The sequence below is a fragment of the Limulus polyphemus genome, unplaced genomic scaffold (genome assembly GCF_000517525.1).
Source record: "Limulus polyphemus unplaced genomic scaffold, Limulus_polyphemus-2.1.2 Scaffold4552, whole genome shotgun sequence".
Lineage (NCBI taxonomy): Eukaryota > Metazoa > Arthropoda > Merostomata > Xiphosura > Limulidae > Limulus > Limulus polyphemus.
Genome location: NW_013670162.1, coordinates 25,412 through 39,766, shown reverse-complemented (window position 1 = coordinate 39,766; position 14,355 = coordinate 25,412). Strand labels below are relative to the sequence as shown.

The 14,355-nt window shown below is 33.2% G+C and overlaps 1 protein-coding gene across 2 annotated transcripts in view; it reads left to right on the top strand.

The window, feature by feature from the left end:
• The first annotated feature begins 3,995 nt into the window (after positions 1 to 3,995).
• LOC106471336 (RILP-like protein homolog) overlaps positions 3,996 to 14,355 on the top strand; it is a 23,483-nt gene continuing 13,123 nt past the window's right edge. The window contains exon 1 of one of the 2 annotated variants that reach the window (XM_013931936.2): positions 3,996 to 4,425. In XM_013931936.2, coding sequence (XP_013787390.1) covers positions 4,156 to 4,425 — 270 coding nt within the window. In that variant the 5' untranslated portion in view covers positions 3,996 to 4,155. Of the gene's footprint in view, positions 4,426 to 11,525; positions 11,753 to 14,355 lie in introns of those variants that run through there. The other variant, XM_022399947.1, reaches the window with a different exon arrangement.

Sequence of the window (14,355 nt, the reverse complement as noted above, 5' to 3'; positions counted from 1 at the left end):
TCTCCGTCACACCAAACATGCTCGCCCTTTCAGCCGTGGGGGCGTTATAATGTGACGGTTAATCCCACTATTCGTTGGTAAAAGAGTAGCCCAAGAGTTGGCGGTGGGTGGTGATGACTAGTTGCCTTCCCTCTAGTCTTACACTGCTAAATTAGGGACGGCTAGCGCAAAATTAAAAAACAAACAAACAAACAATATGAACAAAAGCCACAAGAAATACCGTTTTAAATAAAAAGCATAATGCAAAACACAGAAATCATACACAAAAATAATAATACCTTTACAAATATACCACAATAAAATAGAACCAAAATTAACAAACAAAAGAAGAAGAAAAAATGAAGGGATACTTATAATATTTACAGCACCTCACCTATATTAAAACAAAATATATAAAACTTATGTTTGAATTAAATATGTATATTCAATATACACATAAATAAATGAGCAAGGAAAAGACTACATACAAACCATACAAACTTACCCAATAGCAACACAGTGTTCAACTTTCCTTGCCCTTACTTCAATCTTGTGAGCAGATCCTTCAGTGTTGCCATTTTCTAGTGATTAGCTGCAGTTGTCATTCTGATGGTGTCTTCAAGTTCTGACAGCTAGTCCTCCTCCCTACTATAGAAGGTCCAATCCTAGGTCCAACATGGAGTCATCTTTCAACAATGGGGATCTGCTGTAGTGTGGGATGGTTATCATTGACATGGAATGGTGCTGTAAAAATAGCATACCCTTGGCTACCACTGGATTGTCTCCCCTTGCCTCTTAGATAATGGTGGCTAGAGTGACATTGACAAGGAGGCCCATTTCTTTGTCTCCATGGTGATCTAGGTGTGGGGATTGAGGTACCATTTTTGACCTGGAAGAACCCTGCACTCAACACTGGTGGTGGTGTAATTGGAGGCGAAGTTTTCAAAGTCAACTCGTCCTTTGAGCTTACTGGTTCATCCTTTGGTGGTTGGGGCTGTTAAAGGTTCCACTGTATTGGTCAAGCATCAATAAATGCCTGTACCTGCCTCCTTAGCATTTAGCTACCCCTCGTGGAGACTTCATCTTATTGTTGGATATACAAGACTGTGTAGTGTAGGCATTATTATTTAATTTATTTTATGTGTTAATATTTAATAATTGTTGAGTTTTTCACAACAAGAGAGTTAGAATCAATTATTTTAAAGGCGATAGTTATGATAAGTTTGGTTACGTAACTCGTTGAGAGCCGTAGGTTGTGTTTGCAATTCATTGGTGTCGAGGCTATAGAAAATTCTAGAGGCCTCAGTGATAAACATATAAAGAGCGGCGACCAAACGAGCGGGAGTGGAGTAAAAGTAAAGTCAAGTGAAAGAGAAGTTCAGTCAGAGAAAAGTTAGAAAACGTGAAGTTAGCCATTATGGGAGTGAACAGCCTTAACGGTTGATAGTTTAAATAGAGATTGATTTTTTGATAGAGATAAGGAGAATAATTTATCTTCTCAAAGAGTGTTCTACACTAATTGAACCCGCATGTGTGGACTTTGACGAAAAGAAGACAATTATCAGAAGTTCAGGATACAACTGTGGTAATCCACAAGGCAGCATAAGTGAATTATACACTGATACTATTGTAATAAAAGTAGAGAATATAATTCGGCTTGTCAATTGGATTCTAATGCAGCTGAATGAGCCTAAGAGGACTTTTAACAACAAGAAGAGAACTGTATAGTGTTTAAGATACAGCTATGATCTCCATAGTGTAAATATTTTTTGTACATACGTTTAACTTGTTTTGAATATATTATTTTAAAACAAGTGGAGCATGTGCTGTCTGTTTATTGTTACAAACAATTATTGTAGAAGAATCATTGCCCCACACCCATATATATGTATTTAAAAGTTTTGAGAATTATCAAAAATTTACCCTTCGACCCAGAACAATGCACAGTTTCATTAGGAAAGGAATGGGGTTGACACTTTAAAACTACTTCCTAACCTGAACTGACTCGGGTTAACAGACACTAACTTGAACTTCTGACTTGCAAAATCCATTCCATTCTCCGAGTACATTTTCTTATATCCTTTATTTTCATGCATTTTTAACTGCACCTTGTACTGAAACAATGTTAAGAAAACATTTAGAAAACAGTGTATTTGAAACTCCTAGTTATCACCCTTAGATGTGCAAACTGTTGATAAACTAGGCATTACCTCTACTGGTACCAGTCATCCTAAACTGTGTTAATTGAGCAGTTATCATTTGATATCCTATGGATATCTCTTATAGTGAAATTCTTCTTGCTAGCTCAGAAAGCAAGGACTACAACACCTTTTCAGCTAAGTTTTTGAATTCCTAGCTATTATTTCCAGTTATGCAAATAGACGTACTAAGAATTACATCTATTAGCACCAACCATCTTAAGCTTCTTGATGATGGAGTTCAATCTCAACCATTTCAATAGAAAGTCCGTCATTAGTGATTAAACTGTCTGTTGGAGATGTCTCCAACCTCTAGATACAGCGCTTCCTCATATGTTTCCAGATGAGTACTCTTCAGATCTTTCTTTCCCATCGTCTGGATTAGAGTAGGTTAAAACAATGCTCTTATCCTCCTATGATTCCTGATCCAGACATTTTATTAGTGATTCATTAGTCAGGTAGAGACGCAGCTGACTGACAAAGGGTACGAAGCTGAATGCTTACACCCACAACGTCACAGCTTCTACTGCCTTTCACTGTCTTATTTGATTACTTTTTTAATGATTTTCCATGACGGCTGACTAGATTGACATCAGCGTTTGGATTTTGTCTGATAGATGTGATATCCCCAACGCATTTGGGTGTTATTACCACAGACATTATTCGGTATGACAATAAGTTGACAATCAGAACCGATAACGGTATAGCGATATATATATATAGTTGAAATTTTACAATTTTAACACTTCCACAAAATTCTCCAACGTAATTTTTACTTTTTTTTACCTCAGCGTGTTAATCTACTGAATATACTTCTAAAATTAGAAAACAGGTGACGCCACTTTTCAAACATACGGCGAAGGTTGTTGTTGGGTTTTTTATCCCCAAAGCTACATCACAAGAGGTTATCAGTACTCTGTCCGGATTTTACCTTTGGACTGAACAAATAATTTGTTTGAGGTATCAAGTTTATTGATATTCGATAGCAAGAAATCAAGTGTATGTAAATTGAAGATCCCAGAAATATTACGTAGATAATAATTTTGGTCAGGGACAATAAGAAGAAACAAATACAAAAAGAGCACATAGATCGGTATTTTCATTCACAACAGTGTTTGTGTCTCTACTTACAGGCTTGGTTCTGTATTGGTTATAGCTCAATGGCCGCTGTAATGGGAAGAAGATGCATCCGGAAAATTTCTTGTATCAGAAGTTTCGCGCAAAATACAAAAAACAATACAGAGGACTATATATTCCTAATTTTGGAACTGTAGATTAGAGAGAAATCGCAAACAGGAACAAAAGAATCTAATTGGTACTTGTTGTTTTGTTATAAATAACTGCAATATGAATATATGTCACTGACATATGCTTAACTGAACTATCTCCTAAAGTCATCTAAGGTATAAATTTCAAAAAGTTGATTTAGCCTTGGTATATATTTTGTTTTATGTCATGGCAGCAGTAAAACTATGTCAGAACTAGAAAACCTGTACTTGGTTGTTGTTGTTTTAGCGCAAACTACTTCTTTTTTTTTATTGAACTTACAAGAGCAAAAGGCAGATTATCCTAATGATTAATTTCTGTATTGCTTAAATGATTATAATAATATTTATGAGTTTTCATAAAAATCTGGTTACAAAATTTCACACGCTAATATTATATTTTAAAAGTTTGACCCTAAAGTACTAAGTGGATATATATCAAGGATGGGTGATCTTATTTTAGTCAACTTTAAGTGGGTGATCGGGGTAGGGGTGGGGAATCCTGAGCTACAGGAAAGTAGCGCCATCGCACGGTGATTGTAATCCGGAATGATGTCACTAAATGGCCTAACTATACGTTCTTCAAACATGTTGCGAAGTGCTATAGACGATGACGAGTATTTTTCAGTTTCGCATTTGTAAATACTGATGTATTTGTTAAGAAAATAAGGTTACATATTTGGAATTGTTTGGGGGATGTAAATTATTTAATCATGAATTCTGTTGTTGAGAGACTATGTGTGGAAGACGTTTATGATTTAGCGTCAGAAATTGGGAAGGAATTTGAGAAAATAATTGATATTTATGGCGCTGAAGTTATCACCAGTTTGATGCCCAAAGTTATCTGTGCTTTAGAACAGTTGGAATCCTGTGCAGTTAGAAATGATCGTGTGGATTTAGAAATTTCAGACTTAAATTCAGCCATTGCCCAGCTTCAGTACGAAAAAATCGAAAAGCAAGAATCAAAAAGTAAACTTGAAAAGGTAAAAATTGCTACCTACTACTACTAACCTATTACTAATACTATTATTATTAATATTATTAAATTACAGTCTGTTTGATAATAATATGGGGGAAAATAAATAAAAGTAAAATATTAACATGTAGACTTTTAGATTAAGTCTTTTTTTTGTTTATAGTAATGCCTTAGAGTTAGACTTCTGTGAACACTATTATACCTCTTAAAAATATGAACCTTGAGAAACCTAAATTAAAAGTTTGAATTCCTTATTTAACTTTAACTTTAAAGCTTAGCAAATTTAACATTTGATCGATAGCCTAACATTCGTCAGTATGGTTAATTAAAATTTATGTTATTATTATTATTTACAAGTTATACAAATTCAATAAAAGTTCTACACAGGTTATGATAAGGTTGTGTAACTTTAAAATGGAGGAAAAACAAAGAGTGCTCAGTAGTAAAGATATTTGAATTACTTCTGCATTTTGAAATTACAAATTCCTCACAAAATATTTAAAAGAATTCACACTGGCCAGCTTTTCTATTGGTCAAAACTCACTAGCCACTGTGATGGTAAGAAGATTCCCACAAATGTCACCATCTGTAAAATTTCTTGTTTCAGAAGTTTCGTGTGAAGCTATACAGAGGACTATACTATATGACTTAGTACACAGTTCCCTTTTAAACTCTGCTTTAAAGCTGATTATTTGGGTTTATAGTAAGGTTTTCGGTAAGAGTTCCATATGGCACCCCCACTCAATTTTAAAAAAAATTCACCAAAGTAATATTTATGTATTAATAAATCATATTAATAGTATGATCTGATAATTTTAACACATTATTATACCACTTACTTCATTCATTACATGTACAAATGACTTGTATAAAGGCATCAAAAAGGCTACTTTTATCAGAATATAATGTTCTCCACATGTATTCACACAAATGCTTGTCAAAGCCATGCCCCAATTTTTTCTAATACGCCCCTTAAAATAAACCCTTTTCAGAATCTTTTTTTATCCAGGCAATTCTACAATTTTTGGGTGGGGGTGCCATATGGAACTCTTTCCTCCAATTTCCTGGAAGTATTGTACGTAAGGGGACGGAAGTTTGTCGGAGTTGTGTGAATTCATCACAGGTTTTATACTACTTTCACTTACATAAACCTACTACATGTACACAGAGCTGGTTTAATAAATATATTCATTTGTATGAGGAAAAAGTAGAGAAACAGATATTTAGGAGTCCTTCCTTGTCACACTGTTTTTCCTGGTCATAGTGATGGCAGTTAAAAATTACACAATTATCCTTAAAGTCTTGTTAGAGGAACTGTTTATGTTGTTGTAAAAGTCAGAGTGTACATGTAAGTTGCTCTTAACAAGTATTGCTTTTGGTAAGACTTAAATAGCTTGTTGTGTAAGGATAGGTTGAAATCTTTTGATATATTTTTGCTGGAGAGCAAAATATTAAGGATTTTAACATTGTTAGAAGTATAGACTCCAAAATTTAAATGAGATTGTCATAAATATTGTAGGTAGTAAGATTAGAGGACACAAGTTTAAGATATGTAAGACTCGGACAAAGCTCCATTTAAGGTAGTTTTACTTTTCTGATAGGGTGGTCAGCTTATGGAATGGTTTATCGTCACTTGTGGTAGGAATTGGAACATTGAAGAAGTTTAAGAGGATGAGTATTTAAGAGATCATGGTTGGACAAAAGAAAAGAGATTACTTTACGTAGTTACGAGTAAGTTGGTACTGGAAAATATGATAGTCTAAATGGGCCATTTGGTTCCTTGTTATTCCATGGAAGTGAACTTTTATTAAGAGTGTTATCAAAACTAGGTGTTATGTAATGGAAAGGTTAGAAAGCAGGGAGATACCGTTAAAATGTTAATTATGTTAATTTTGTCGTATGTTGTTACACTACAGAGTAACCTTGCAATCAAGAAAATAATTTTTAAAGATCTTGTGTGTTTTTCTTACAACTGAGGTTTTCCTTTTCAAACTTATAAATTATTTTCCATAACAGATGGTTTCCTATTCACGAGAATAATGTTTCTTATTGTAACAGTAGCCGACACGCTTTTTTTTATAATAAAAAAGTTAAGTATAAAAGAGATTATACCTTTATTTGGCACCCCCTAGGAGTAGAACAGATTCTAAACAAACAGGAGTTAGGTAAAAGTCTTAAAAGTATAATACCTTTATTAGGGCCCCCTGGGAGTAGAACAGATTCTAAACAAACAGGAGTTAGGTAAAAGTCTTAAAAGTAATTCAATCATTAAATCATGGTAACAAAGACACTGTCACTGAATTACTATCAGTTGTTTCAACGGGTACATATCGTATGCAGTATAGGCACACTAGTTATGCAGGAGAATAAAAAATTAAAATAAAGATTTACCAAAACATGGCTCATTTTCACAACACTATATTAGTGATCCTTATCAGTAAATTAGGGTTCTTAGTTTAACTTCGCTCACTTTCTGTCAAAAGCAAACTAAACAGATCCATTTTTACTAAACGTAATACAAATTATGTGAAGATCTGTCTCAGAAACACTCAACTCAGTCATGATAAAATATTAGTTGGTCTATCAAAGTCTTGAAACTAAGTATGAAACATTCTTCATTAACACAGAAATTAATTGAAGTTTTTTATTGCTTTCATCCAAATGTTGATAGAATACACATCCACTTTATCTAGTAAACTGTAATATACGCACACTATAAAATAATTAAAGATGAGATTTAAAAAACCACAAACATGTATACACTACATGGTTTTATCATGTAAATACGGCAAGTTGACTTGATGAAATGTGTAAACTCTGGTGAGATGTAGTTAAACCTCTTAAAGAACAGTTAGATTATGTATTGATTTTCAAACCCCCCACAACTCTAATACTCAAGTGTTTATTAGAATAAAAATGAGAGAGGAAGTATACGTCATCATAATCATCTGAATTCATTATTTTCGTTATCATTCTAAGTCTCCACTTTATCAAAGAATGAAGAATTTTAAAGCTAAAATGTTTCAATTTAAAAAAAAAAGAATTTCAAGTAGAGCATGTTCTTCCCCCTCTGTGTGTGCGTGTATATATATACACACACACACACAAACAATAGACACCATATCTGAACCATTTACTTTAAATGAGGCCTAACAAGTTTCTCCTCTAGGCACATACAAAATGAGGACAGTAACACATGTACTTGTATAACTCAGACTGTCCTGTGTACCTTCCAGCACCTTAGGTTCTAAAGATAAAAATAGTTTAAACAGCTTTGTTTGTTGTTGGTTGTTACACTAGTCTCCAGTAATCTTGCACACCCAAGATACTACCTATTTGAAAGAGTACTTCAATATTTCAAAGCCCCAGTTAAAAAATGTGGGGCAAGGTTGTTATCTACCTTTTGTTTTTATTACAAGTTGCATCTTGAGCTAATGCTCACAAATACTAATACCTTTCCGAGCTGATACACTAGCTTGACTCGTACATAGATATTTGCAAAAAAAAGAAAAAAAGTGTGTTACATAACACAACGAAGAAGTGTAATAATGGCTGGAGATGGCTTGAATGGGTAATGAAGAAAAACAGCAAATGTACAACGTTTCGAGAAGGTTTTGTCATCATCAGGTACTAGTCTCAAAGTGGGTTCCTCGTCATCGAAAAAGTGTGTTTAATTCTTAACTAAAATTCATTCACTTCAGTTCTAGTAATTCAATAAACAAATCAAAATAAAACAGGAACCACACAATTACTTAAAACACGTATACTGTATTAGCATGCAAAACAGGTGTGTGTGGGATAATTTTTATGGTGAAATTGTCTATAAGGTGACCTCATTTTTAACATGATTTTAAGTCACACACCCACAAAATCATGTTGTATTTGCATGTTTAACTGAGAATAAGATTTCTTATGTCCTAGCTACAGTCAACATGTAAAGAGAAATACGGTCTTAACCAGTGTGTGAAACGCAATTCACAAATAGATTATTCACTTTCACGAGAAAGTACTATTTTGTTCAGAATCAACATTTTTTTTATGTATGATGCACTTGAGAAACAAATTAAGTCAGATTAATGTATCAACCAAACAATTCAATAATAACTCTCTTCTTACTAGAACATTAAGAATTTCTCATAAACAAGTCCATGACATTTTGGTAAAATTTTATGTATGTGCGTAACTATGTATGCATAGTATCTATACAAAGAGTTCAAGCAATTGGAATTCATGTTCCTTTTATTATTTTTTTACAATTTAAGAAGTAGTGGGAGCACACTCATCTTCTGGTTGAGAGCTGGTTGAGTGTGCTACCACTACATTTTGAATTGTGAAAATGTAAAGAAAAGAACGGAACATTAACTTAGATCCTTGGATATAGACTAAAAACGGAGATTTCAAACCTAGATGAATTTGTGTAGTTTAGGTTTTGAAATTTCGGGAATAATATTATAATGCCTCTTCCTTCATGTTCGTGTAGCTTATTATATTAATATTCTATTAATAATCCTCCTTATACTGCATGTAAACACTAGTTTAACCTTATTGTCTTTATTTATATGGTGAATAATGAATGTTTGTAAGATAATTTATTCCTAGAAAAGTGTTATTATGTTAGTTATACGAATGATTATATGAAGCGAATGATTATATGAAGCACCGAGTAAGTTATCTAATCTTCAGTAAACAACTGTCAGATGTAATTAAGGTGCGAACATGTAAAAATCATTTGGCGGAAAAAAGGTAAAACAAAAAAGATATAAAAGCTAGAGATATCTGTGTTAGCAAGTTTGTTTGCATCAAAACGTGTGTGTAAGTTCACCTAGTATAAAAAAATTTAAAACAAAACAATACAGCTAAATATTTCTATGCTAGCAGGCCTTTATAAAGTCTACTGATTACAGTATTTACACGTAAGATAACCAAATTTGGAAAGAAAAAAAAAATGTATAGAGAAAAGATACAAAACTAGACATTTTTATATGAAAATATCACATCAGATACATTTATTAATTTATCTGAATCCACTTAAAAACTGCCACGTAATCAGACTAGTTACAAATAATGATGTAGATTCGGAGATAGTTGCTGTTGTCATGGTTGTTTTACAGGTATTAGTTCACACTAGGCTTCTATGTACAGAGTACTTAACTGTTTCCTGACCAAGTGTTTCGCATTTCAAGAAACCAGGGAAAGTTAGGAAGGATGAAATATCGAAAATTTTATATTTTATTGATTTATTTTGTTAAAGAAAAACCCTGCTAATCATTTGTTATTGGGTTCAGTGTGAAAAACCCTTATCAAAGTAAACCCCTAGGAATGAAAATAGTGGGTGTACCAACTAATACTTCTATTGTAAGCAGTACTTCTAACTTCAAATAATTGAACTATTCTATTGGAACTCCTACATCTAAAGTGTTTTTTGACCATATCATTTACAAAATGACTAAGAAGTCTGATATAAAAATTCAGAATAATACTTCATGTATGAATATATATATATATATATATATTAGTTTTTGTATCCCAAGCTATAAAGCATTTAATTATGATTGAAATTAGGTTACAATTAGATGTATAATAGATAACACTATTTGTAACAAATAGATTTCACACACTGCAGTTATAAGTAACTCGTACAAGTTGTTTTATTTTTTAAGATTATCCATAAAAGTTATGACAGAATGAATTTTATATCTTATCTTTCGGAATAATAATTGTACTTTTTCGTTCTTTAATCTTGACATTTTACTTCGGTCATTATATCGACCCTGCTGTATTGTACAATAGTCGGTTGTGTTCTGCTACAGTGTGTCACCGTAATCAGTCCTATTGCTATTAATGGATTATCCTTTGTTCTTAATTCAATTGACTTGTAAGTCTTTATTCAGAAATTGTGTGTTTGAAGGGTCATGTCACATGACCAAAACGCATTGGTACTTGGAAAAACAAGCAGTAACTAGAGGGGCACTCAGTAGAGATCTGCCATACAGCATTGATAGTGTTGGCCCTCAAAACATACGAACGTGTCTGTATGTCCGTCATTATCAACAGACACGAACCATTTTTGGCAGAATAATGAGGAATAATATTTCACATATAATAATGGATGTCCACTAAGTTTCATCAAAATCCGATTATCTTTGACTGAGCTATAGAGTGAAAATAATGTGAAAAATTGGTTCCCATGTTATCAGATAAGGATATTTTGGATTTTCGTGGCCTTGACCCTCCAAAAGCTACTTACTTCTAAATTGGATCATAGTCCAAACGTATACCAACTTCCGTCCAAATCCATACAGCCATCTTCAAGAAATCTTCCTAACAAACACACACACACAGGGGTGAAAACATAACCTCCATCACCCTTGGTGGCAGAGGTAACAATTTGATCTGGAAGTTATCCTTTCTCAAATAAAGAAAGAAGGGACGCTGCTGTTGACAGTTTTTGGTAAGGTTTCGATGAATGTTATTAAACTTCACAGTTCAGAGTATGTTAAATAATAATATTTTCCACGGGTAAGAAAGAAAAAAAAAGCTTGTGGTTGTGTTGAAGTAATTGTATATTACACATTTAATAACTGGAGAAAGACTGAAGATTTATAGTGGATTTGACGATTAGAACTTACATGCAACACACACATAACACTAATATAAAGTTTTTGTCACAGAACTTTTTTTGTAAATCAAAATCATTCATTTTTAATGAACGTGAATTCAAATACGATCAGTTTAGTACGGTTATATTCAACTTTCAATACGTGCTCTTATGGATTTTTTTTCTTTCGTTCTCCACATTTTTGTAACAATTTAATTATTGTGTATTTCTATAGTTATATCGTTTTACCCCTTTTATATATGTGATTATTTTAAATACTTGTGTTGAAGAGGGGGATAATAACCCGACCACGCTATTCCAACTAAACTTTTTATCGACACTACTAGACGTTACTCTGTTTATTCAATTTGTCTATGACGTCAGGCTAGTTTACCCTATGTCCCGTCACCCACCTTAATTTGTTCAAAGCCTCTACTGGACTTAAGTTTGCTGGTTGGTCGACCGTAAACTATTCGTTTTTAGAACGACTCACGCTTTGAGCTGTTAGCTTTAACTATATATATTGTACTGAACCAAGTGCGACATCTTTATATTGTGCACGTGCGGTTTTGCTTATAGGAAGTGATTGGATAAGGGTTAGGCCTACCACCTGTTATGCGAGGCGGCCACCGTATTGTGAGCGGTAACTCTGTTTGGAGATGACATGTGTGGATTATTGGGTATGGTCACTGTCTTTGTCTGTGGATGGGCTGTCGCTTTTTTTATGAGATCAAAGGTAAGAACATGTGTCTAGCTCAGTTTTTTTATTTATTTTACAATTTCTTTTGTATCCATTTATGTAAGTATATATTTTTTTTCACATGAGAGAAGTTAATGTTACAGATCGCAACTTACGGAAAACACGTTGTTTTTTGTCACTTCTTGCCGCTAGGGCTTCACTTATCCCATTGTAATGTACAGGTACAATTTATGTACCTGTGTGTACACGTTTGATAGAACACAATATTTTTAGGTCTTCAGCTATCAAGCACATCGAATACAAACTGTTTGAAATCAAATAAATGGGCCTTTACTTGTATCAGCGAGTTTCGAGACTAATTGGAAGTTTTGACTCAAATAATAAGTAGCGTAAACTTACTTAGTTACGGCTAGTTCTTGAAAATTGTTGCATACTCCTAAGGTTGAACGACAAATTCAAATAATTTCAAATTTATATTTAATATCAAGGATTTAGTAATCGCACAGCAAAGGCCGTTGGTGTCTAGGGTACAGGAACGTGGCGATTTGACCTTGAGCAAGGTGGTCTGGACTAACAACCCGTATCGGTTCAACTTTCTCCTCTCGCTGACTGACTCATTCGTTGGAACGATTGTTGGAATTTTCTTAAAACGATTTGTTTGGAGAATATAAAACAAGGTTTTCATCAGTCGTTATTGCATGAACAACTGCAACCACGTTTATTTAGTCATTTTTTAAAATATCATCCAGAGGCATATTAGCAAATATGAGCCGAGCATTTGTTTCCAATATGTGTTTTTACCGTCGAAACTCAGATGACGTAACTAGTGAATCACGTGGCAGTGCATGACACATACAGAATAACTATGGCACTCGTGTGTAATTCGATATATATATATTATACACATAATGTCACAATTATTGCTGTTACACGGACTTGTAGTTGGTGGTGTAACAATAGCTACAAGGGGTAATAGAATGAAAACAAAAACAGTATCAGTAAAAACTTTTCCATCAACAGAAATGAGAGAATTTTAGTTATTTCCCCACTTATTGATGAGGGTGACCCAAATAGGTGGAAAGTTGGCTAATGAAAAATAGTTTTAAAAGGCATAACACCATTTTAGATAGTAGTCATTTATTTAGTATAAAAATAAAAGTGTGTATGATAAAAGATACGTGTTTTAAGAATACAAATGAGTAATTATAATAATTACAAGATGTACAGCTAATAACCTGAGATTTGGCTCTGACATTAAGGAAGAGCGCTCAAGAAAAGTAGAGTATGCCAAAATGTAGTCCAATTTTCTAAACCTTATTACACTTACAAATGGGTCATGATTGGTGGAGCAGAGATCATTAAAATATTTATTGTAGTTAAATTGAAAATGTAAGCATAGTTTTGTTGATGCAAAGATAGACCATAATGTCGTGTAGGAGGATCAGATCAGCCAGTAGAGTATGAAATACTACTTGGTTAATGCACTAGTACAGTCCAGTTTCACGTTGGTTACAGTTAAATAAAAAGTTGTATAACTTGAAGCGGTGGTAACAAAACATTTTGTGTGTATATATTTATACATTTATTTGGTATTGCGATTTTATTTTTCTGAAATTATTACACTGTAAATTCTAGTTTTATTTAACCCTCGTTTAGGCTATACTATCAGACCAATCCATGTTGAAAAAAAACTTTTCCTGTGTTTTTTGGTGAAGTTGTCACAGTTTGAAAAATGTCATACAATTTGTAAGGTCATTTTAGCTTTCTTTAACCTTTCTTTTTTTTGAGGCTTTTTTTTTTTTTTTTGGAAATAAGTTCCAAGCATATTTTTATTTCACTTTTTTGATGGCCTACACTTGTATATTACTGGAACAAAAGTTTCGTATGATCCGTTGTTATATTTCTACATCAAATATACTCAATAAATAAATGTTAAATATATTATCTGGATTTATACATCACATATATTAGTTCAATGAAACTACAGTAATAAATAAGAATGCTTTTCTCGGGTGTTTACGACACATAATTCAGAATAAATCTGATATGGCACAAACAGCATTTCTGATGCCATCTAGTGAGCACTGATTGTAATACATGATAAAGTAAATTAAAAGCAAACATTTTTTGAGGATGTCCGAGTTATCTCTGGTAAATCATGAAAGAGGGTTAATACATTATTTTCAGTATTAACTCTCAAATTGCCAATTTATTTGTGTACCATTCATCACCAGAGGGATCCACGTATTAATTTGAGTAATCTCGTATCCACATGTTGCAGTATTCAGTGTAAAGAACTAACAACAATGTTAGTGAAATCGTTCTTTTTCTAAAACACATAGGGGAACTCCAGTTATTAGTGAAGTAAATTGCAATGTTGACAGTTTATGTTTTTGAGAGATAATGTCTCCCCAAAGGTTTTAAAAAAGAGGTTAAGGGATGAAAATGTGAGTCACTTGATACTATTCTTTGCAAGTCCTTGAATAATGGGCAGGTGCCAGAAGGTTGGAAGTTGGCTAACGTTACTCCTCTTTTCAAGGGAGGAGATTAAAATTGTCCCAGTAATTATAAGCCTGTTAGCCTTAAGTCAGTTGTGGGTAAAGTTTTGGAAAGTCTGATAAAAGATGCTTTGCAAATTC